At 37.6% G+C, this 27,500-nt stretch overlaps 1 protein-coding gene across 1 annotated transcript in view; it reads right to left on the bottom strand.

The window, feature by feature from the left end:
• Nucleotides 1-27,500, bottom strand: part of nau (nautilus) — a 167,754-nt gene that overhangs the window by 38,441 nt on the left and 101,813 nt on the right. Inside the window, 2 exon segments of the mRNA XM_068386802.1 lie at nucleotides 13,347-13,389; nucleotides 13,391-13,426. Coding sequence (XP_068242903.1) covers nucleotides 13,347-13,389; nucleotides 13,391-13,426 — 79 coding nt within the window.

The following is a 27,500-nucleotide window of genomic DNA, read 5'->3' as shown; positions in this document are numbered from 1 at the left end:
TTTATTATACTCCCCGGTTGCTTTCTTTTCTTCGGAGAAGGTATGCAATCCCTTTCCCTCTGTTTAAGCCTTGGGCTTATCCCTAAGTGGTTTTTTCCGAATTTATTTTCGATAAAACTATACTAGGGTGTTACTGTACCTTCCTGTTCCAGCAGAGTCTGGTTCAAAGAGGGACAGAACAACAGAGTTTTTAGTCTGAGTCCGTGTTGTCTGGCTTAGGGCAGAGTCTCCCTCGCTGACCTAACACTTACAAAGGGAGCTTAGCTCCCTTAGGTCACTATCGAAGGTTTCTGTAGTTATGATTCCTTCTTGTGTGATCGACCAGACTAAGTCCTGTTGCTGTTCTCGGGGAGGATAAAATCTTCCCTTGGGAGTAGCAACGCCTTCCTTGCTTTGGTGCTCTGGAAGCTGGCAGGTATTATACTACTGTGCTGGCCCTTTCCCTTAGATCTCCCTTAGGCTAAGACAAAGTTCTTGGCTGCGGGTGATCTGTCACTAAAGCAAGGTTGGCAGGACCCTCTTGTCCCTTCCCCCTCTATCTCCGTAATGGCCTAGCCATTACTGTACTGTACCTTGCCGGCCGGCAGAGCTGGCCGGCAGGGGTATTACTGTACTGTATGTCATTCTACTTCTGGACCTAGTATAGGTTGGGATGTGGAATTGACTAAGCCCATTGCCGGCCGGCAGAGATGCTGGACGGCAAGGGTCTTATGTTTTCGAGTGCTGCCCGGACCTCTCTTGGTCCCTCATCCATGCCTGCCGGCAGAGCCGGACGGCATTGATCAAGGAAGCCTGAATTAAGTTTCTCCCCTTCCTTATATGCACTCTTTCGGTTGCCGGGCTTGGGGGGTTGTGTACACTCTTATCCCGGCATCCATTCTATTTTCTTCTAGTGCTGTACCTGTCCCGGCTGCCGGCCTATGAGGCCGGCAGCCGGGCAGGTGTAGTCTTCTGGTTCTTTTGCTGCCGGCTGGCATCGGTCTTGTACCTTTGCCGGCCGGCTTATGTCAGTCCTTGTCTGCCGGTCACCAAGAGTGTGGCCGGCAGCTGGGTACTACCTTGTGTAGTTGCTGGCCGGCAATCATTGCCGGCCAACACTGGCTGTTGCTGGCCGGCAGCTGCTGCCGCCAGCACAGGCATTTGAACCAGAGGGCTGCCGCCCTATAGCTGTTAAGTAGTATACTTTAAAGCTAATTGTGGTGTGTGCCGGCCGGCAAAGGCAGGCCGGCACACATCCTCCTATACTGTACTAGTATTCTTCTGTATAGCATATACAGTAAGAAGAAAACTATAGTAAAAGTTTAGGTACAGCACTGTATCTTCTAACACTATTGTGTTTTCTTGCACGGCCCTTTGCTGTTGCCTTCAGACAAGAAGCAGAGTTCTTCCCTGTCTATTATCCCGGATTTTAAAATCATTGCCTAGGTGTGAGCTCCACCTGTTTCCTCTGGAAACTTTGCACTGGTTACTCTAGTAGAGATAAACCATTTTGATTTTATTATCTGGAAGGCTGCAGCAATGGGTTGTGAGGGAAACACAAGTGTGTGTCTTTAATTTCTGAATTGTTATGCTATACTATGCATATCCAGTGATACATAGTTCACTTGATACTCATGGAAATTTCTTCTCTTTACAGAAGGACACTCCGAAGTGGGGAAGTGCTTTCTGCAATGTCAGCAGCAAGAACCTCTGCGGACATGAGTTTTGTAGGAGACACGCAGCATACGCTGTCTCCAAGGATGATCTCCGGTATTGGGACCCTCAGGTATGTACTGTGTGCACTAACCTGATTAATGAGACATTTAAATAGCTAGGAAGAAGCTTCGTACCTGGGTAAGGGGCTTCCAAAAGTACACTTCTGGCCCTTATCTTCCAAGTGAGAAGATGAGGGCGTATCTTTTCCCTAAGGCATCAGCTGATGCAGTGATTCCCCAGCCTCAAGAGGAGATCCCCTAAGTTCAGATCCAGGTGGATGCTGAAGTCGCGGTCGCGATGCAAGACATCCAGCTAAATGACAGGATATCTGATGTGGACGGGTGTCAGGAGGAAGACCTCCTTGCAAAGCCCAGGATGAAGTTCAAGTCCCTCTACATCGGCCGGTCTCCCAGTAGAGCTGGGACAGGCCCTCTCTTCTATTGTTGGAATGATCCAACAAATGCAGAAGGAGAATCAGGAGAAGGCGGCTGCAATGGAACTGCGAATGCAGTGCCTTGCAGAATCACATGGGCCCCAGAAAAGCTCAATGTGAAAGACCTTCCTTTGTGCTCGGATGCTAACCCATGGAGGTATGCTGAGCACATGTCGATGACGACTGGAAAGATCGTCATCTCGGATATGCTGGGCTCAGTTCCCCTGGAGGGTGGAATTCTGGCCCAGCAAGGCACCATATCCGGACTGTTATGTCCGGCTGAGGAAGGAACCAGCTTCAAAGGAGGAGGCAGAGCCGAAGGAGGTCATAGTGATGACCATGCTAAGGCTCAAGCTCTACTTTCATCTTCGATGAAAGAGAGGGGCTTCTCTAACTCAAAGGTAGCTGCATTGAATAGGAAGCTCCCTTCCTTTGTGTCCTCGCCTACTAGAGCCTTCCCCCTTTTACAGAAAGGGTTTCTGGCTGTACTAAAAGCAATCGAGGCCGGCAAGTCTTGCCCCTCCCTAGAGGAGTGTAAACCCTTGTCGCTGGCCCTGCCTATGAACCACAAAGATTGGAAGGACGTCCATCTTACGTTCTAAGTGGGAAAGTTGGAGGCTGATATTGCCGGACGTCAGTTCGGCAAGGACCTCCCTAAGCTGTCTGACTTTCTTTTGCGAAGTGAGTTCGATACAAAAGGAAAGACTGATTGCCTCAATGTCTCTTCAGACTACTCTCGAGACGATGGCAAGTGACCCCAAGGTCCATGAAATGTTCATGGTAGTGGCCAAGCCTCATCTGGCCACAGTGACGAAGGACCTTTATGGCTTCGTCAAGGCAAGGAGAGCTTGTAGGGAGTTCGTGTTTACCTCGGCTACAGTGAGGCACGAGCTAAAGAAACTAATCTCCTCCAACATTTGGGGAAAAGACCTTTTTCCCTACCGACTTGGTCAAAGAAGTTTTTGATAAAGCCACCTTGGAGAATAGAAACCTTCTCCAGAAGTGGGACCTGGCTATCAAAAGAAAGTCTTCCCCGGATGAGGGTCCTCAACCAAAGAGGAAGACTATGAGGACTAGGCTACCGTCTCGGCCAGCCAAGCCTCTTAGACAGCAACAGCAACTGCAAATGCCATTGCCCCCAGTGCCCCAGATCGTGGCACAAACCCCGACCACTTTTCAGTGGGTACCCCAGGCCGTATCGACACAGTCCATGGCTTTCACCCCAGCGTTCGAAGGGCAGTCTACTTCCTTCCGAGCAAAGCCTAGAGGAGCAGCCAGAGGCTCGTCTAGACGCCCCTCAAGGGGAAGGGGATTCAGGGGTGGTCGTGGTCAGGAAGGCAAGACCTCAGGACGGCAGTCCAAGTGAGGTGATACCGGTAGGAGGGAGACTTCTGAAATTTTGGGATCGGTGGACCTTCGATCCCTGGGCCCACAGCCTACTCAAGAATGGATTGGGCGGGAGCTGGTACAGCACTCCACCCCCGTACCTTCGGTTTTTCCAACACTCCACCCCCGTTATGGAGGAGTACGTTCAAGAACGGTTGGAGAAAAAGGGTGAAGCCCATCAATTTCTAAGGGAGGCTGTTTTGTGTTCCCAAGAAAGACTCGGAAAAGCTCAGAGTCATTCTGGACTTGTCGCCACTTAACAAGTTCATAGTGAATTGCAAATTCAAAATGCTAACACTGCAACACATAAGGACCTTACTGCCCAAGAGGGCATATTCCGTCTCTATAGACTTGTCAGATGCCTACTGGCACATTCCAATTAGCCATCGACTCTCCCCCTACCTAGGGTTCAGGCTACAGCGAAGACTATACGCCTTTTTACGAAGCTTGCGAGCGTAGCTCTCAAACAATTTCGCCTAAAGGGAATTCAGGTAGTAGCCTACCTGGACGACTGGTTGGTGTGGGCAGCATCCGAGACAGAATGCTTGCAAGCTTCCAGTCAGTGATCCAGTTCCTAGAGTACCTAGGCTTCAAGATCAACAGAAAAAGTCTCGACTTTCTCCATCTCAAAAGTTCCAGTGGCTAAGATCCACTGGGACCTTTTGTCACACCGTTTCTCCACCCCAGCGAAGAAAAGGAAGGAGATAGCGGGTTCTGTCAAGAGACTTCAAGATTCCGAAAGGATATCAAGACACGAGCAGGAGAGAGTACTGCGCTCTCTCCAGTTTGCTTCGGTGACAGACCCAGTGCTAAGAGCACAGCTAAAGGATGCAATCAGAGTTTGGAGAAGTTATGCATCAAACGCGTGAAGAGATCTGAGAAGACCAGCCGCTTCGGCTAAGTACTCTTCTCAGGCCTTGGTCCCAAGCCAGACATCTAAAGAAGTCAGGTTCTTCTTCAGCCACCTCCCCCGTCAGTGACGATTCACTCAGACGCCTCAAAGGAGGGATGGGGAGGTCACTCGCATCGGAAAAAAGTCCAGGGGACTTGGTCCAGGCTATTCAAGACCTTTCTCATAAAACTTTCTAGAAGCTAGGGCAGTGCTCCTTACCTTAAAGAAAGTCTCCCCGCGTCATTCGTTCCACATAAAGTGGTAATAGACAGCGAGGTAGTTGTAAGATACTTGAATTGACAAGGATCGAGGTCACCACCTCTCAACCAGGTGATGTTGGCCGTCTTCCGATTGGCGGAAAAGAAGAAGTGGTACCTGTCGGCAGTTCACCTTCAAGGAGTCCGCAATGTGACAGCGGACGCTCTATCCAGGTTCACACCGATAGAGTCGGAATGGTCCTTAGACGCAGGATCATTCTCCTTCATTCTGAATCAGTCCCAGAACTGCAGATAGACCTCTTTGCGACGAAAGACAACAAGAAGTTGCCCCTGTACGTGCCCCGTACGAGGACCCCTTAGCGGAAGCAGTGGACGCGATGTCCCTCGACTGGAACAGATGGTCCAAGATTTATCTGTTCCCTCCTCACAACCTTCTGTTGAGGGTCCTCAACAAACTGAGATCCTTCAAAGGGTAGCGGCAATAGTGGCCCACAAGTGGCCGAACAGCGTGTGGTTCCTCCTGGCATTGGAACTGTAGCTGAAGTTTGTACCACTACCAGATCCAGTTCTGACCCAGCGAGTCCAGAAGTCAACTGTCTGCGCTTCATTACAGAAAACCCGGACCCTGCAGTTCATGATTTTCTCTCCCTAGCGGTGAGAAAGCGTTTCGGGATTTCGAAAGCCAGTATAGACTTCATTGAGGAATATAAATGCAAATCTACTAGAAGGCAATATGAGTCATCTTGGAGAAAATGGGTGGCCTTTTGTCAAGGCGAAGATTCCGCAGGAGATCTTGACAGACTTCTGCTTATCTTTTTTCCCCACCTCCATGGTCAAGGGTTGGCAGCGAACACGATTTCAGCGTGTAAGTCTGCTTTGACAAGACCCATTCTATAGGCCTTCCAGGTCGACCTAGGTAACGAGATCTTTAATAAAGTCCCGAAAGCCTGTGCTAGGCTCAGACCTTCAGCACCTCCAAAGCCCATTTCATGGTCTTTAGACAAGTTCTTCATTTCGCTTCTCTGTTGAGCAATGAAGAATGTGCGTTAAAGGATTTGACACAAAAAGTTATTTTCCTAATTTGCACTCGCGTCCGGGGCCAGGGTTAGTGAAATTGTAGCCTCTCGAGAGAGGCAGGTCGTGTTCAGTTCCTGGATGGGGAAGAACTGAACCTGTTTCCGGATCCTACGTTTCTCGCCAAGAATGAGTTACCCACCAACAGGTGGGGTCCCTGGAGAATCTGCCCTCTGAAAGAAGATGCATCTCTATGTCCAGTAGAATGCCTAAAGGTCTATCTTCATAGAACTTCAGACTTCAAGGGTGGTCAACTATTCAGGGGAGAAACATCAGGCTCAAATTTATCTCTGAATCAACTCAGAGCAAAAATCACATATTTTATTCGCAGAGCGGATCCTGACAATACACCCGCAGGTCACGATCCGAGGAAAGTTGCCTCATTCTTAAATTTCTTTAATTGCATGGATTTTGAACATCTCCGTTCATACACTGGCTGGAAGTCTTCCAGAGTGTTCTTTCGCCACTATGCGAAGCAAGTAGAGGAACTAAAAGAGATCTGTGGTAGCAGTGGGTCGCGGTGTTAACCCTACTGTTTAACTCTGCGAGGAACAGTGGTCTTAATTGGGACGATTAATTCCAGGGTGAGTGTGTAGTTACATACTGTACTACAAACTAAGTGAGGGCACTGTGTTGCCCATCCAGACTGTTCCATTTCCGAAGGTGAACCTAGCATAAGTGCAGACATGTGTGCCGAGCGTTTCTAACGCTAATGTCAATGATTTGTAATACAGGCTTTTATGACTTTGATACCTCGGTATCTTAAAAGTGGCATCTAATGTTTTTCTTTCAGACAAACAAGCCCTGTTTACTATCATACTTATGCTTAAAGTTTTGGGTTATCCTCTTCTTATATATATATATATATATATATATATATATATATATATATATATATGTGGTTAACCTGTCTATTTATTGCCTGTCAATAATCTGGTTCTTGAGAACCTTGCGTCTCCTTCACCTGTGTCAATTTACTGGTATAATTGAGCATTCATTCTATGTACCTTATCTGGGATAATTCTAATAGAATTGTTCCTTTATGCAAGCTATGTTGCATTGGTTTTCCTCCTATGCGGATATAAAACCTTTGGCCAATACAAGTATTGTGCGGAAAACTGGTCGATATTTCATATTGACGCAGTGGTCCTTTACAAACTATGCTTTACTTAATATAGGGCGAGACCACTATATTAGCTTGCCTGGTATTCGTACATAGATATATGTACTCTTCGAGACTTTTCCAGAGTCTAGTAGGACTCTTCCCTGTAGGGGGCAGGAAGCTCTAACATAGTTTATAGTTAGTTGAAAAGATGTATAACGGTAACATCTTAGGTCTCTAGGTCTAGTCGACCGGGAAAAAAAAAAAAAAAAAAAAAAAAAAAAAAAATTACATCCGGGGAGTACGGCACGTTCTGAGAATCCACAGATACAGTAATGCTCTGGTACACTTCCATCAGGACGACATGGCTTGAGCCCAAAAAACGGATTTTGAGCGAAGCGAAAAATCTATTTTTGGGTGAGATAGCCATGTCGTCCTGATGGACCCGCCCTTGCCTTTCTAAGAAAGGGCTGTAGGACCCCTCCCTACATACAGTATCTGTAGCACCTCGTGTACGCTACAAGGAATACAGATGGCGCCAGGATTGGCGCCAGGCACGCATACGAATCGGGGGATAGGGAAGCCTTGGGAGCGGCTCCCCTTTTTCTTTCCCGAATTCGTATCTCGTCAATCTCCCTCCTACGAGACGAATCTCTGTTCAGGTCGTAGATTGCCATGTGACGTGTCTAGAATACGTCCTCTGATATGTCGCGATATCCCTTTCACGAGGGATACTCGCTCCAGGAGTTAGAATTCTGGTACCTTAAGGTAAATTCTCTGGGAATATCGCCGTAGTTGTAATATACCCTAGGAAGCTACCCTATAGGAACTTCCATCAGGACGACATGGCTATCTCACCCAAAAATAGATTTTTCGCTTCGCTCAAAATCCGTTATATCGTTAAAATCGTGTCACACTCACAACACTTAGAAATTATATGAGGAGTAACAAAGCGACTTGTCAAAAATGACTGCTAAATATTTGAGATAGATAAGCACACACACAGAACACAGACAGACAGACACACACACACAGATTCAACCCTTCCCACCTCACCTCCTTTCCTAAGTACAACACGCCAATTGTGATTTCCGAGTATACCTCTCGGTGTACCCCTTTCACCAGGGTATGACTACTCTCTCTTTATACTCAAAGGACAGGATAGACCGGTTAGTTATACGCCTGGTAATGTCCCCCAGCTAATGAATTTTGAGAACAGGAAGAAGAAAGAGAAGAAGATCAGTAGCACCATCAAACACAAAGAGCGAGAATAAAGACGTCCCGTCGTCCGACTAAACAGGCGATTGTGAAAAGAGGCCTTTATAGCTCCGCCCCATTAACAGAGACGCAAACGAAGAGATAACCTCGTTCATTAAACGCCAACTCCTTTGTTAGCAAGAGATCATCTACGCAACGAACGACTCCCGCTCGAGTTTGTTTGTCCCCGCACTCGAGTGTGTTTGTTCTCGAATAATTTTGTTTGTTCTCGAGGGCGGTGTTTTGAAGTCTATTAAAGGAGCCGGGGGGCGGAGGGGTTGACAATCTTCAAAACAGATCTTTGTGGCGTTGAGTTATACCTTGCTTCAGCGAAGTCTCCGGTGAGGTCACTTAATCACTTTTATGTGTTAATGTCCTTTGATAATGACTTTTGTTGTGTTTAACGGATGGTTTATTACGTGGTCGAATGGCTCTGTTTTGTGTTAAGGGATGGTTCAGTGAGTGTGTGTGTTTGTTCGTTGGATTTACTTTATTCTTCTCCGTTTGCTTATTTTTGGTTTAGTGGTTAAACGTGAGTACATGAAATCCAAGCAAACTTGGTGTCATTCCTATACTTTTAAGTGAAATGAGACTCGTATAATGAAAAATATCTTAAAAGTTATTTAGGAAAAAATTAAATGACACAGTCGATTGAAAATATTACTCCAACTACCAATCCTACAAATAAAAAACCCAGTTGAATTTTTGGCCACAACAATATGAAAACAGCTGGACTATTAACAAAAACAAGAACAGCGACAAAAATCAATAATAATAATGAAATTATATATATATATATATATATATATATATATATATATATATATATACATATATATATATACATATATATATACATATATATATATAGTATATATATATATATATTATATATATATATATATATATAAAGAAAATCAGCATCAATCATAATCATACGATCTTATTTTATAGACAACTCTTATCGGGGTTCACAGATACATGATTTACAGTTGGGAGAAAAATTCATCACATGGCAATTGATAACTCTCTTATCGCCAGTCAAATGTCACAGAAACGATCCTTAAAACAGAATAGCTATATTGATGGGCGCGGTGTCCCAGTTTTTATATCAGCCAAAGGGATTCGACTTCTCTTCCTACCTTTAAAGAGAATTATTTTCTTAACTCTTTCCAAGAAAGTCTACTGATATATATGCGACTAAAATTTACAAAAGCGGAGATAGAATCTGAAAAGGTCCAATATTAAACGTCATCCTACATTATGAGTATAGTGTAATAATAAATAACCCTACTACATAAAATACAATGGTCAATATATAGGTTCCTCTGTGTGTAACAAATTTTAAGGAATTAGACTATAGGATTTTCCGTTGTTAAGCCAGGGTGTTGACTCTTTCACAATTGGACCCTATTCGAGTATACAGTATGGCGGCACCTTGGCCCAAAATTTGGGCCAATACGTAATGTCCCGAGGTCGGGATCTGCCTTCTCGAGTCTCTCATATAAAGAAATCAAACTGGATGATGTGAGTGGATGACTCACAGATGCTGAGAGGAGGATACGATCTTTAAAACCTCTCTTACATCGGCCTAACCTAGTTTCGGAAATAATACCTGTCTCTGTCACCGAAAACCTCTGCCAAACCTGAATAATGCCACCCCCCCCCCCCATCCCCACCCCCGTATCCAGTTCCGGTTATCTTCCAAAATCTAGCCTCTTGTTGCCAAAGACGATATCCAAAATAGGCAAAATTGTCATAAGAATGTAGATTTATATATCCGATCTGTATTTAACCGAGGGACATCCAAACCTCTTATTTCAAAAGCGGAACTAATTACTCTTAAAATCATAGAAAACTTTATAATTTTTCAGAGTTGTTAGAAGTATGAAAGAATAAAAGGACACTATACATTGGCGTCAAAATATGAAATAATTTGAAAAATAAAGTTTGAGAAAAGGGAATACTCAAAGTATTGGTACAGATTTAGATTCTTGAAAAGTTCTGATATAACATACTCAGGAGGTAGCCTACTATTGTGCAAATATTTTGATGTAAGTTAAAGTTCATGAACCTACTGTATGTACTGTACAGTTAGACACAGGAATACCTGGTACACCTCACTCTGAGGAAATGGACCTTGTCACACCCCCATACTTCACGGCGAGTAACCAAAACTGATAGTGTAGCTAGATATGGCAAAGGTGGTGGGCGGGACTAAATACAGGAACTCGCCGTGCTTCCTTAGGACGAGGTGCACCAGGAATCCTGTGTCCAACTGTACATGTTCTCAAACTAATTAACAACAAAAACAGTCAATAGACATTTTAAAAATACTCCTAGAAAGATGTATTACCTGATAAACTGCTTTAATAAATCATCTAATTCTAAACACAGTTATAAGAGGCAATTCATGCCAACCAATAATGGTCAGTCAACACAGGAAGAAGTCATAAGCGAATCCTTAAATCACATTTTAGTCCTTCAAATGGAACAAAATTTCGTTTGATTGATCAATAAGAGAGAGAGAGAGAGAGAGAGAGAGAGAGAGAGAGAGAGAGAGAGAGAGAGAGAGAGAGAGAGAGAGAGAGAGAGAGAGAGAGAGTGTAAAACCTTCAAATTCACAATTTTGATGTAAAGGCGAGAGATACCTTTTGATAAACTGAGAAACGAAACTACAGCATATCACACAGAAATTTGAACGTTCAAAAGTCTACGGGGATTTAACGCAGACTTCAGGAAATTGTACTTTCGTTCATTTATAATCATAACGCCATTATTGGTGTTTCTGTTGTCTACTTTTATGATTGTTAATATTGCTAATTTCAGTAGCATTACCACCACTACTAATACTACTACTACTACTACTACTACTACTACTACTACTGATAAAAATTTAAATAAAAAAAAAATAAAAAAATAAAAATAAAGAATTATAATAATAATAATAATAATTTTATTTTTACGTCAGGAGGAAAATAATGAAAAAAAAAATATGTTAAAAATCATCGAAAAACACCATGCAGAAAATAATGATAAAAATCGCACAAAGCAAGATACGTTTATAAAAGTGCACGTAAATGATGAAAGATAAGTAAGACACGTTAATATACATTACTCAAACGACGGAAGTAAAAGAAAAAAAGAGCATTAATCACTAAGAAGCATCGCATGTAACGAGAGAAAGAGAGAATATCTTCAGGATGGTTGAAGATTACCTCATCGAGGCCCTCAGTTTTTTTTTCTTTCTTTTTTTTTCATTTTTGATGGAATAGACTTTTTGACGGAGCCACAGACACGTTTACAGTTTTTTCCTGTCTTCATTTCTCTTCGGCCTGCAAAAACAGAGAGAGAGAGAGAGAGAGAGAGAGAGAAGAGAGAGAGAGAGAGAGAGAGAGAGAGAGAATGGTTAAGAGAGATAGAGAGAGAGAGAGAGAATGGTTGAGAGAGAGAGAATGGTTAAGAGAGATAGAGAGAGAGAGAGAGCGTGTGAGTATGGTTGAGAGAGAGAGCGTGTGAGTATGGTTGAGAGAGAGAGTATGGTGGAGAGAGATAGCGTGTGAGTAGAGTATGGTTGAGAGAGAGAGAGAGAGAGAGAGAGAGGAGAGAGAGAGAGAGAGAGAGAGAGAGAGAGAGTGAGTATGGTTGAGAGAGATAGCGTGTGAGTATGGTTGAGAGAGAGAGAGAGAGAGGAGAGAGAGAGAGAGAGAGAGAGAGAGAGAAAGCGTGTGAATATGGTTGAGAGAGATAGCGTGTGAGTATGGTTGAGAGAGAGAGAGAGAGAGAGAGAGAGAGAGAGAGAGAGGAGAGTGAGTATGGTTGAGAGAGATAGCGTGTGAGTATGGTTGAGAGAGAGAGAGAGAGAGAGAGAGAAAGAGAGAAAGCGTGTGAATATGGTTGAGAGAGATAGCGTGTGAGTATGGTTGAGAGAGAGAGAGAGAGAGAGAGAGAGAGAGAGTGAGTATGGTTTGAGAGAGATAGCGTGTGAGTATGGTTGAGAGAGAGAGAGAGAGAGAGAGAGAGAGAGAGAGAGCGTGTGAATATGGTTGAGAGACAGTATGGTTGAGAGAGATAGCGTGTGAGTATGGTTGAGAGAGAGAGAGGAGAGAGAGAGAGAGAGAGAGAGAGAGAGAGAGAGGAGAGAGTGAGTGAGTATGTTGAGAGAGATAGCGTGTGAGTATGGTTGAGAGAGAGAGAGAGAGAGAGAGCGTGGTGAATATGGTTGAGAGATAGTATGGTTGAGAGAGATAGCGTGTGAGTATGGTTGAGAGAGAGAGAGAGAGAGAGAGAGAGAGAGAGAGAGAGAGTGAGTATGGTTGAGAGAGATAGCGTGTAGTATGGTTGAGAGAGAGAGAGAGAGAGAGAGCGTGTGAATATGGTTGAGAGATAGTATGGTTGAGAGAGGATAGCGTGTGAGTATGGTTGAGAGAGAGAGAGAGAGAGAGAGAGAGAGAGAGAGAGAGAGAGAGAGGAGCGTGTGAATATGGTTGTGAGATAGTATGGTTGAGAGAGATAGCGTGTGAGTATGGTTGAGAGAGAGAGAGAGAGAGAGGGGAGAGAGAGAGAGAGAGAGAGAGAGAGAGAGTGGTTGAGAATGATAGCGTGTGTGAGTATGGTTGAGAGAGAGAGAGAGAGAGAGAGAGAGAGAGAGAGAGCGTCTGAATATGGTTGAGAGATAGTATGGTTGAGAGAGATAGCGTGTGAGAGAGAGAGAGAGAGAGAGAGGAGAGAGAGAGAGAGAGAGAGAGAGAGAGAGAGAGAGAGAGATAGTATGGTGAGAGAGATAGCGTAGTGAGTATGGTTGAGAGAGAGAGAGAGAGAGAGAGAGAGAGAGAGAGCGTGTGAATATGGTTGAGAGATAGTATGGTTGAGAGAGATAGCGTGTGAGTATGGTTGAGAGAGAGAGAGAGAGAGAGAGAGAGAGAGAGAGAGAGAGAGTGGTTGAGAATGATAGCGTGTGAGTATGGTTGAGAGAGAGAGAGAGAGAGAGAGAGAGAGAGAGAGAGCGTCTGAATATGGTTGAGAGATAGTATGGTTGAAGAGAGATAGCGTGTGAGAGAGAGTGAGAGAGAGAGAGAGAGAGAGAGAGAGAGAGAGAGAGAGATAGTATGGTTGAGAGAGATAGCGTGTGAGTATGGTTGAGGAGAGAGAGAGAGAGAGAGAAGAGAGCGCTGTGAATATGGCTTGAGAGATAGTATGGTTGAGAGGATAGCGTGTGAGTATGGTTGAGAGAGGAGAGAGAGAGAGAGGAGAGAGAGAGAGAGAGAGAGAGAGGACATTCGCACTTACTTCCAAGTGGCGCGTAACCGGTGTTGGAATCGCCGTAGTGAGACGCCCCGCTCCTGGTAGTAATTTGCGCCTCCCGATCCCTGGAAAAAAAGAAAGAAAGAAAGACTTAGAAACAATTAATAATATTTAAAATATGTCATCAATGAATATGTCTTTATTTCATTGAAATATCTGTCAGTCAAATGAAAGCTGTTATGTTGACAGAGTCCAATTCAAACAATTAAATTTCTACTTGAATTTCTTATTCCTGATTTAGATATTAATCTCTGTTACCGTCGTTCAATTAGTTCGTCATGCATGTTGTATAACATTATATGATCATCCTTTACATTCAGATCTTTCCGGCATACAGTTAATTTGATAGTCAGGCTTTCTCCATCACGAGGCTCAATACTTCACAGTATTTTTAGAAGTTTTATTCCAGCTATGACCAAGTTGTGGAATGATCTTCCTCATCGGGTAGTTGAATCGGTAGAACTTCAAAGTTTGAATATGCAAGAAATGTTTTTATGTTGAACAGGCTGACATAAGCGTTTTAATAGTTTATATATGAAATATATGTTTTGATGTTGCTAGTTTTAAAACATTTTATTTTAATTGTTCATAATTCCTCATATCGTTTTATTTTCATATCTCCTTTCTTCAATGGGCTATTTTTCCGTGTTGGAGCCCTTGGGGTTATAGCATCTTGCTTTTCCAACTAGTGCTGTAGCTTAGCTAATAATAATAATAATAATAATAATAATAATAATAATAACAATAATAATAATAATAATAATAATAACAATAATAATAATAATAATAATAATAATAATAATAATAATAATAAATGGGGTACAGTAAAAAGTTTAATATTTTTTTCCCTGGAATAATAATAATAATAATAATAATAATAATAATAATAATAAATAGGGTACAGTAATATTTTTTCATTTTTTTGCCTGGAATAATGAATATATTCTCTTTATAATGCGATATAAGATTATATATTTACTTTATAAAAGAATACTTAAGATCTTGTTCTTTTACTTGTATATGAAACTATCAAGGTAAAATGGACTTATTTTACTAATATTAATTGTTTCGAAATGTCTTTGTTTACACATTAAGAAATTTATGGAAAGAGTCATAGATATAACTTGTTCAAATATAAAGTAATAATTAAGTGTCTTGTACTCTCAATTAAAATGAACCCGATAAACTGAAAATATCTTTTAGATAAAATATAACAACAATTACAACTTATTTTCAGTCTAATGGAAACGAACAATATATATATATATATATATATATATATACATCCCTTTCTGAGTGGGGATACCTTAACGAGGTGAAAAGGTTTGCGTATCGCAATGATCAGCAAAGCAGTACTATTCATGGCCACCCATACTAGATTGGCTTGCTGTGAGCGATCAGACGGTAATCTCCCACCATCACCAATCCACACTGGCCATCGTGGTGATGAAAGCTGGTCAGACCCCAGACATGAATCAACATGTCTAAGGCCTTTGTCCTGCAGTGGACTTTAAACATCTGCTATTCTGTTGTTATATATATATATATATATGCATATATATATTCATATATATATGCATATATATATATATATATATATGCATATATATATGCATATGCATATATATATGCATATATATATATATATATATATGCATATATATATATGCATATATATATATGCATATATATATATATATATATGCATATATATATATATGCATATATATATATATATATATAAAATATTTTAAGTGAATGAAGTAAGTCGTTGAGTAGGGTAAATGCATCCCTTCACAATAAGAAAAGTCAAAATTTCCTTAAACGTGCTTGATCAACATTTCAAATGAGCTGCTGTCTTGCATTCTTAGGGTTATTCAATTTTTCATTGCATTTATGAAGATGGATTAGGTCGCTCCGTGCTCGCCGGTACCCCGCATACACCCTTTCGGTATTATTATTATTATTATTATTATTATTATTAGTAGTAGTAGTAGTAGTAGTAGTAGTAGTAGTAGTAGTAGTAGTAGTAGTAGAGAGAGAGAGAGAGAGAGAGAGAGAGAGAGAGAGAGAGAACTTCAGAATATTTTCTCCTAGAATAATAACCCCTCTCTCTCTCTCTCTCTCTCTCTCTCTTGCAACCCGCAACGGTCGACTAGCAACCGGTACCCAGTTCACAGATCAGCTCAGGACAACAAAGGCATACTGGATTTTGGTAAGCGAATGCGCCTCGTTCCTTTTCGCCTGGTTCCAGGATCACGCGTAGGTCCACGCACACTACCAAGAGAGAGAGAGAGAGAGAGAGACAGAGAGAGAGAGAGAGACAGAGAGGCTCCTGAACATCATATTCCCCACTTCACGTAGACCGCCTCTGCCACATCCTCAACCTCATTTTGGAAACACATCATAAAATCCTCGCAGGGACCCAAAGGTCCCGCAGGGACTCTTGGCCACAAGCAGGTCTGGGAGAATCGAGGGAATATGTAACGCTGCGGTGATGTGAACAGACGGAAAAGGGTAGGGGTTTGTTCGTGCATGTGTCGGTTCGTTCGTTTGTGCTTTGTAAAACGTATGTGAATGTAAACGTTTCATCTCTCTTACAAAACAAATTCAACGTTTCATCTCTCTTACAAAACAAATTCTCTCTCTCTCTCTCTCTCTCTCTCTCTCTCTCTTATATATATATATATATATATATATGTATGTATATATACATATACACGCACACACGCACACAAACATATATATATATATATATATACATATATGTATATATATATGTATATATATATACTTATACATATATACACACATGTATATATATATATATACATATATATATATATATATATATATATAGCCAGGTGTATAACTACTCAGTCTCTCCCCGTCCCTCGTGAGAGGGGTACCTTTAGTGGAATTAAGGAGAGGGTGGGAAGGTTAAAATTTGTGTGTGCATATCTATCTGAATATTTAGCCTTCATTTTTGACGGGTGGCATACACTAGTTGCATAGCAATGTCGAGATTATCGATTTCGTGAATCCAATTGGCTTTTATAAAATCTGATAATTACAACCGGTTACTGATATCGTAAGTGCTTTGAAAGATACAAATTTGTATATCAAGATTTTTATTTGTATATCGAGAAAAACAGACAAACATTAAGGGTCAGCGTAGGTTTAAGAAGACAGTAAATCTAGTGTTGTAATCAAGTCTTTAAATTACTACTTAACATATACCTAAAGAGAGAGAGAGAGAGAGAGAGAGAGAGAGAGAGAGAGAGACCAGGTACTCCCGAAAGGAGTGTGCCGTAAGCCGGATGTGGTTAAAGAGGGGAAAAAGAGGACCAGAGAGAGAGAGAGAGAGAGAGAGAGAGTTACGAATAATTATTAGACTTGGGGTGGCCGTGAGAAGAATCTTTTATTCATGGAGTTATAATAATAATAATAATAATAATGATAATAATAATAATAATTATAATAATAATAATAATTTATAATAATAAATAATAAAGATAATAATAAATTTCAATTGTTTGGCAAGGAGTATGTTGGATAGCACTAAACAACATTATGATTAATGATAATACTAACTCCTGTAACAACATTTGCCGATAAAATTTCAAATGAATAACCAATAAGATGTCTTACTTTGATGCATAGCCGAACGGGATTCTGACACAAAACCCCAGTATTATATCCAACAAGGGAATCTGGCGCCTACCTCCAAGGACCATAACCCAATTAGTAAAGAGAATTATGCACATATCCAACAGATATTTTACAATAATCAATGCAATGGCTACTGAAATAATATTGATTTTTTAGCAGTGTTTAAGACGTGGTATAAATAAGAACAGCTGTGGAGTATGCTACATAACGTACACATTTTGTTATAAAGAAAGGTGTGACCGGGTAACGTAAAAACCTGTCTCATCGGTTGGCTTGGTTTTCACAGAAATACATGAATAAGGTAAAGAACTGATAACAATGCATCGCAAAAAAATTCATATTAATCTTAATGAGAAAGAGATATTTTGCAATCTGTCTTTTAAAATATACAAAAATAATTTAATATTTCATTGGAATTTTAATATCAGTAACGTATCATTGCTAAACCACCTCAGAGTATGATTGTGGTATTTTACCTAGTAAAGTGAAGCAACAATCTCAGAAACAGAAAGAAGGGGAGAGAAAGCTACACTAATCAAGACGGTATTGCATTAATCAAGATAAGTCTCTCTCTCTCTCTCTCTCTCTCTCTCTCTCTCTCTCCTTCGGGGTTCCTCGTCGCCACATCTGGGCAGAAGAAGAAGTAGAAGGAACAACCCGAGCTGCTTGTGGTGAGCGCCAAGCTGTCATGTTTTGCCGGGATGGGCATAAGACGATCTGACAGCCAAAGAAAGAGTGGCTGGGAGCAGCACACCAGGAGAAAAGGTCCGGAAAATGGTAAAATTATGAAGGGAAATTGTGAGGGTATAAATAATGGATGTAAGGGGCGTCGAGAAGAGGATTCCTCGCGCCCGCGTGGGAGGAAATGGCAAGGGGACTATGTGGGCGGTGACAGTTAGATGTTGATCGATCAACGGTGGCTGAAGGCCGCAAAGCGAGAGAAGAAGGTGCTTAAGGCCAAGACGAGGAGACTAAAAAAATCGGGATGCCCTGCATCCAATCACGGCTACGACGTAGATTAAAATGACAGCAATGGAACAAGGGTAAAAAAAAGGCGAAGCAAATAAGGACTTTAGAAAGGTAGTGAAGCAGGATAACGGCGACAGCCACACTCCTTTTTAATTGGCCTCCTTGCCAGTGCAGGTCAAAAAGACACACACCGCGGAGAAGACGTTTCAGACAAGGAGCTTTTTAGCACATGTGATTCTTCTCCTCCCGTTGAGAACAACACCCCCCCTCCTCTCTCTCTCTCTCTCTCTCTCTCTCTCTCTCTCTCTCTCAGATGGGGAAGGTTGATGGGGAGAAGGGGGTGGGCTAAGAGTCAAGTTGGGGAATTGGAGGGTCGAGATACCCATCCAAGGTGATAGATTCTCTCTCTTTTTACCAGCCATTAGCAGCATGAGACATGAGGGTATCAAGACATTTTTCACTGTCTCATCGGAGCTCGGGACTAAGAAGTCTTCTATTTATATTGTGATATTTCTCCATTTACTTTTATAGACCATTAAAGATCAGAGCGTTTATAAGATAACAGTTTTATTTGAAAGTCCATCAGGTTTAGTTCGACTGATATAAGCGTATAGATTAGAATATCGTCGACACAAAATCATGAAGATTCCGAGGGATTCAGCAGACAATGAACAGAGAAACTACAAGATTTTCGACATCTGCAGTATGATCGTGGGGTGATTTGCCTCTGTCCAATCGAAGACAAACCTTCTTTTGTGTTGCTGTAACGTCTGAGGCTGTTTCTCTCTCTCTCTCTCTCTCTCTCTCTCTCTCTCTCTCATATATATATATATATATATATATAGATAGATAGATAGATAGATAGATAGATAGATAGATAGATAGATAGATAGATAGATAGATATATATATATATATATATACAGTATATGTATATAAAATGAGAATTAACATACATAATAAGCTACATTGATAGAAACGTCTAGATCTAATGATAGCCATCATCTTCAGATCTATGACCAATCTGAATCTTAGAAGAAACACCTGCAACTAATTAATTCAATGGTTCCTACAATGTAAATTTCCAAAATGTGGGGGACTATAGAAATAATCATTAGTATCTTGACTCTAAGGCTTTTTGTAGACACTTTGTCTTAATTATTACTCTAGATAATTTAAATCATTTGATTCATACTCTGAAGTAAGCTTGCTATTAACACAATTAGAAGATGGAGTCTAAAATTCTGTGTGTACTGTAACTTGAACAAAACCAGTTAATTGGATGGTGAACTTCCTCAAGTTCATCCTCGTAAAATAATGTATATTTAAGCCAATCTTAAATTTTATTTTCCTCTCAAGCTAATTTACCACAGTTCTTTTCTATGACCTTGTATAGTGTTCATGCATAACCCGTCATATCCAGTTTAAACCTATTCCCAATATCGAAAGACGAGTCTATGTAGATATTCATTCTTTCAACTCGCCAGAACATCAGCACATATAAATATTTTTTTTCTTTTTTTTGCTAGGCTATCAACCTGGTACTCGGATGTCTATCAATGATTGATATATGATTAACATATTAACATCTAAAATTAATTATTAAAAAAAAAAATCTTTAGATTTACAGTACTTAACTCGGCATTCTGGAAGCCTATTCTTTTTCTTATGCCAGTATCAGATATCTGTCAAAAGATATCTTATATTTTCAAAACCTTCCAATTAAATTAATTCCTTCATCATTCAAGTAAGTTAAATGTGATTGCTCAAGATAATGTGGTATGCAGAAATCCGGTGAAAGGGGGAAATCTTAAATGAAGCCCAAGAGAGAATCCGTAGAAAAAGTGTATGCTCTTTGAACATCAATCATACATTTAGAAAAGACAAATGACTTAAAGCGGGTTACAGAGTCACGGAAGTGAACTACCCAAATGGTCCGAACACATGTCGGCACGATTCAAGTCCAAGCTCTTGGCAAACACCTCCTTCGCCTCGGCCCTACCCAAACAACTCAATTAGTCGGGTCAGCTTGGCACTCGTGTCAACAAGGGGCACGCGAGCGTAAAGGACAGGTCATCCCTTCGTAATACGACCTGGAGGCGGAGGCCATCTGACGCCATGCCCTGACGCAATGGTCATTTCCGCTCACGGACAATTGGAAAAGATCTTAGGCCTAACGGACCATCATTGACCAGGCACTAGCAGCAACCGCCTTTTGGCGCTGGACAGAAGCTAAGAGGAAGAAGAACAGATAGAGGAAAGTGGACATCCAGTCATGATGGATGGATAGAGGATTGAACAAACAAAAGTTGGCTGACTAATTGTTTTGAGAATTCAGTGAGATTCTTCCAATGACTATTGCTTAGAGATAAAATTCCCTTACGAAAAAAAATTCTACTGTAGAGATGAAAATTTCAGAAGATAGATAATGCTTATTAAAATTAAACAAAGATACAGACCTATAAATGATAGAAAACTGATGATTCAAAATATGAAATGGAGGGAAACGAAAATTTATTTCCTATTGAAATGTTAAGGTTCAAGACGAGTGAAGCCTGATATGAAAATGACGAAATGAAAGCAAAAGTGAATTATGTAGAAAGTGAATAAAAAGCTGAAAATATCAATAACAACAAAATGTCAAAAACACAAATTTACATAAATATCGATAAACAAGCTAATCTGTAATTCTGTAAATACATAGATACAAATAGTTTTTATTTATATAAAAATAATAGTAAGAGAAATATTTACTTTAAACAATTTATATTGTACATTTAAAATATCTTCCTACACAACATGTAGTCCGCTTGATAAACATGTTTTTAAGAGCTTAGATACTGACAAGAATCGAGCAAAACTTCACTCGAAGGAATGCAAGAGAGAGAGAGAGAGAGAGAGAGAGAGAGAGAGAGAGAGAGAGAGAGAGAGAGAGAAAGAGGCTTGACCATGTGAGAGAAAGTAAACATTGAGTGATGAATTGGTGACAGTCGGAATTTGTGGCTTAGGATGAAATCTTCTTTTCGAGGTATTTATTCCAAATTGTTTTCTATTTTCTAATATCAAACGAAAATTCTTTTTAAAACACATCAGGGGAGGAATTTCAAGTTGCAAGGACTTGCATACAAGATTGTGTAAGCTCATTTGCAGTATATGTATACATGTATTACGTGTATACATTTGCATACACGTGTATTAATGTATATTAAACTGTGTATCATACCTTTACGGAAATATCGTAAACCATATTTTTAGTTATATTGAATAATTAAAGCAAATTGATATCAATAAACATTGAATGAAAATATTAGAATTTTCAAAATGAAAATAAAATTATAAGAAAAAATCAAACTTGACTGAGACTTTATTTCCATCGTAAAACTTTGAATTTTTATAATTTTCTTTCAATTTTTTAAAATCCTATTATTTCCATTCAATGCTCATTGATATTAATACCTTGACCATAAAGCATTTCTAATTATTGACATTAATACCTTGACCATAAGGTATTTCTAATTATTGACATTATTACCTTGACCATAAGGTATTTCTAATTATTGACATTATTACCTTGACCATAAGGTATTTCTAATTATTGACATTATTACCTTGACCATAAGGTATTTCTAATTATTGACATTATTACCTTGACCATAAGGTATTTCTAATTATTGACATTAATACCTTGACCATAAAATATTTCTAATTATTGACATTAATACCTTGATCATAAAATATTTCTAATTATTGACATTAATACCTTGACCATAAGGTATTTCTAATTATTGACATTAATACCTTGACCATAAAGTATTTCTAATTATTGACATTAATACCTTGACCATAAGGTATTTCTAATTATTGACATTAATACCTTGACCATAAAATATTTCTAATTATTGACATTATTACCTTGACCATAAAATATTTCTAATTATTGACATTAATACCTTGACCATAAAATATTTCTAATTATTGACATTAATACCTTGATCATAAAATATTTCTAATTATTGACATTATTACCTTGACCATAAGGTATTTCTAATTATTGACATTATTACCTTGACCATAAGGTATTTCTAATTATTGACATTAATACCTTGACCATAAGGTATTTCTAATTATTGACATTAATACCTTGACCATAAGGTATTTCTAATTATTGACATTAATACCTTGACCATAAAATATTTCTAATTATTGACATTAATACCTTGACCATAAAATATTTCTAATTATTGACATTAATACCTTGATCATAAAATATTTCTAATTATTGACATTATTACCTTGACCATTAGGTATTTCTAATTATTGACATTATTACCTTGACCATAAGGTATTTCTAATTATTGACATTAATACCTTGACCATAAGGTATTTCTAATTATTGACATTAATACCTTGACCATAAGGTATTTCTAATTATTGACATTATTACCTTGACCATAAAATATTTCTAATTATTGACATTAATACCTTGACCATAAAATATTTCTAATTATTGACATTAATACCTTGATCATAAAATATTTCTAATTATTGACATTATTACCTTGACCATAAGGTATTTCTAATTATTGACATTATTACCTTGACCATAAGGTATTTCTAATTATTGACATTAATACCTTGACCATAAAATATTTCTAATTATTGACATTATTACCTTGACCATAAAATATTTCTAATTATTGACATTAATACCTTGACCATAAAATATTTCTAATTATTGACATTAATACCTTGATCATAAAATATTTCTAATTATTGACATTATTACCTTGACCATAAGGTATTTCTAATTATTGACATTATTACCTTGACCATAAGGTATTTCTAATTATTGACATTAATACCTTGACCATAAGGTATTTCTAATTATTGACATTAATACCTTGACCATAAGGTATTTCTAATTATTGACATTAATACCTTGACCATAAAATATTTCTAATTATTGACATTAATACCTTGACCATAAGGTATTTCTAATTATTGACATTAATACCTTGACCATAAAATATTCCTAATTATTGACATTAATACCTTGACCATAAAATATTTCTAATTATTGACATTAATACCTTGACCATAAGGTATTTCTAATTATTGACATTAATACCTTGACCATAAAATATTTCTAATTATTGACATTAATACCTTGACCATAAGGTATTTCTAATTATTGACATTAATACCTTGACCATAAAATATTCCTAATTATTGACATTAATACCTTGACCATAAAATATTTCTAATTATTGACATTAATACCTTGACCATAAGGTATTTCTAATTATTGACATTAATACCTTGACCATAAAATATTTCTAATTATTGACATTAATACCTTGACCATAAGGTATTTCTAATTATTGACATTAATACCTTGACCATAAAATATTCCTAATTATTGACATTAATACCTTGACCATAAAATATTTCTAATTATTGACATTAATACCTTGACCATAAGGTATTTCTAATTATTGACATTAATACCTTGACCATAAAATATTTCTAATTATTGACATTAATACCTTGACCATAAGGTATTTCTAATTATTGACATTAATACCTTGACCATAAAATATTTCTAATTATTGACATTAATACCTTGACCATAAGGTATTTCTAATTATTGACATTAATACCTTGACCATAAGGTATTTCTAATTATTGACATTAATACCTTGACCATAAAATATTTCTAATTATTGACATTAATACCTTGACCATAAGGTATTTCTAATTATTGACATTAATACCTTGACCATAAAAATATTTCTAATTATTGACATTAATACCTTGACCATAAGGTATTTCTAATTATTGACATTAATACCTTGACCATAAAATATTTCTAATTATTGACATTAATACCTTGACCATAAGGTATTTCTAATTATTGACATTAATACCTTGACCATAAGGTATTTCTAATTATTGACATTAATACCTTGACCATAAGGTATTTCTAATTATTGACATTAATACCTTGACCATAAGGTATTTCTAATTATTGACATTAATACCTTGACCATAAGGTATTTCTAATTATTGACATTAATACCTTGACCATAAGGTATTTCTAATTATTGACATTAATACCTTGACCATAAAATATTTCTAATTATTGACATTAATACCTTGATCATAAAATATTACTAATTATTGATATTAATACCTTGATCATAAAATATTTCTAATTATTGACATTATTACCTTGACCATAAGGTATTTCTAATTATTGACATTATTACCTTGACCATAAGGTATTTCTAATTATTGACATTAATACCTTGACCATAAGGTATTTCTAATTATTGACATTAATACCTTGACCATAAGGTATTTCTAATTATTGACATTAATACCTTGACCATAAAATATTCCTAATTATTGACATTAATACCTTGACCATAAAATATTTCTAATTATTGACATTAATACCTTGACCATAAGGTATTTCTAATTATTGACATTAATACCTTGACCATAAAATATTTCTAATTATTGACATTAATACCTTGACCATAAGGTATTTCTAATTATTGACATTAATACCTTGACCATAAAATATTCCTAATTATTGACATTAATACCTTGACCATAAAATATTTCTAATTATTGACATTAATACCTTGACCATAAGGTATTTCTAATTATTGACATTAATACCTTGACCATAAAATATTTCTAATTATTGACATTAATACCTTGACCATAAGGTATTTCTAATTATTGACATTAATACCTTGACCATAAAATATTCCTAATTATTGACATTAATACCTTGACCATAAAATATTTCTAATTATTGACATTAATACCTTGACCATAAGGTATTTCTAATTATTGACATTAATACCTTGACCATAAAATATTTCTAATTATTGACATTAATACCTTGACCATAAGGTATTTCTAATTATTGACATTAATACCTTGACCATAAAATATTTCTAATTATTGACATTAATACCTTGACCATAAGGTATTTCTAATTATTGACATTAATACCTTGACCATAAGGTATTTCTAATTATTGACATTAATACCTTGACCATAAGGTATTTCTAATTATTGACATTAATACCTTGACCATAAAATATTTCTAATTATTGACATTAATACCTTGATCATAAAATATTACTAATTATTGATATTAATACCTTGATCATAAAATATTTCTAATTATTGACATTATTACCTTGACCATAAGGTATTTCTAATTATTGACATTATTACCTTGACCATAAGGTATTTCTAATTATTGACATTAATACCTTGACCATAAGGTATTTCTAATTATTGACATTAATACCTTGACCATAAGGTATTTCTAATTATTGACATTAATACCTTGACCATAAAATATTTCTAATTATTGACATTAATACCTTGATCATAAAATATTACTAATTATTGATATTAATACCTTGATCATAAAATATTTCTAATTATTGACATTATTACCTTGACCATAAGGTATTTCTAATTATTGACATTATTACCTTGACCATAAGGTATTTCTAATTATTGACATTAATACCTTGACCATAAGGTATTTCTAATTATTGACATTAATACCTTGACCATAAGGTATTTCTAATTATTGACATTAATACCTTGACCATAAAATATTTCTAATTATTGACATTAATACCTTGACCATAAGGTATTTCTAATTATTGACATTAATACCTTGACCATAAGGTATTTCTAATTATTGACATTAATACCTTGACCATAAGGTATTTCTAATTATTGACATTAATACCTTGACCATAAAATATTTCTAATTATTGACATTAATACCTTGACCATAAGGTATTTCTAATTATTGACATTATTACCTTGACCATAAGGTATTTCTAATTATTGACATTAATACCTTGACCATAAGGTATTTCTAATTATTGACATTAATACCTTGACCATAAGGTATTTCTAATTATTGACATTAATACCTTGACCATAAAATATTTCTAATTATTGACATTAATACCTTGACCATAAGGTATTTCTAATTATTGACATTAATACCTTGACCATAAAATATTCCTAATTATTGACATTAATACCTTGACCATAAAATATTTCTAATTATTGACATTAATACCTTGACCATAAGGTATTTCTAATTATTGACATTAATACCTTGACCATAAAATATTTCTAATTATTGACATTAATACCTTGACCATAAGGTATTTCTAATTATTGACATTAATACCTTGACCATAAAATATTCCTAATTATTGACATTAATACCTTGACTAAAATATTTCTAATTATTGACATTAATACCTTGACCATAAGGTATTTCTAATTATTGACATTAATACCTTGACCATAAAATATTTCTAATTATTGACATTAATACCTTGATCATAAAATATTACTAATTATTGATATTAATACCTTGATCATAAAATATTTCTAAATATTGATATTAATACCTTGATCATAAGGTATTTCCAAGTATTTCGGAAATTGTGAATAACTTTAATAGCTCACGGAATTGTTCCTTTTCGAATCAACCTTTTTGTTTAAAGTCTAAGGGCGGGTTTACACGGTCAAATGGTTCGTCGAACGCGATTCGACAGACAAGTGTTTGGAGTGGTGTTCGAACGTGTGAATGGGGTCTTTGGTTGTCGAACACGTTTATCGAACGGTTCGAAGAAAGTCAGATCTAGCCTGAATTTTGTTGGCGGGGTTTCATTGTCCACAAACCTCAAGCATTTGTGACTGATTCCACCCCTTCGAACCGTTTGACAAGCAGGTTCGACAACCGGATTTGACGAACCGTTCAACCGTGTAAACCCTGCTTAAAGCATAATCACGAGTGACCATATTCTACAGTAAAGCATCTTAATAATGACTGAAATCAAACAAATTCCCATATATATATATATATATATATATATATATATGTGTGTGTGTGTGTGTGTGTGTGTATAAAACATGGAAATGCTACCCTTCCTGGCTATTATAAAATATACTGGGTTAAATTTATGTTCCATTACAGAGTCGTGTTAACTCAACCATAGAGTAATTTTTTTTTCGTTTATTTTTTTTTACTGGATTTTTCCCATATCATATAACCTCGGTGCTTGGGGCGTGGATGGCATTCAGTGTCAAGGTGCAACAGTAGGGAATACTCCCCCCCCCCCCCTTTCGTACTCGGATATAAAATCTAGAAGCCAAGTTGTTGCATCGTGAGTGAACTAGAAGAAATAAGGAGGTATAATTCGGCGACAAACGATCACTGCAAAAAACAGTTTAGTTATGCCTACAGTACACCTCGCGCCACACGGAGAATAACTTTGTGGATATAAGGTTTAAAGGCCGCTCATGAATGGCAGAGCCAAGGGACCGTGACATTGCTCTAGCTAGCAGGACAATACCCTAGACCTAGAGACATCATATATACATATGATCAGCCTCCAAACCCTCTTCTCCACCCAAGCTAGAATCAAGGAGGGCC

Source organism: Palaemon carinicauda, chromosome 14 (assembly GCF_036898095.1).
Source record: "Palaemon carinicauda isolate YSFRI2023 chromosome 14, ASM3689809v2, whole genome shotgun sequence".
In the NCBI taxonomy this organism is placed as follows: domain Eukaryota; kingdom Metazoa; phylum Arthropoda; class Malacostraca; order Decapoda; family Palaemonidae; genus Palaemon; species Palaemon carinicauda.
This window is presented reverse-complemented; position numbering and strand designations above follow the sequence as displayed.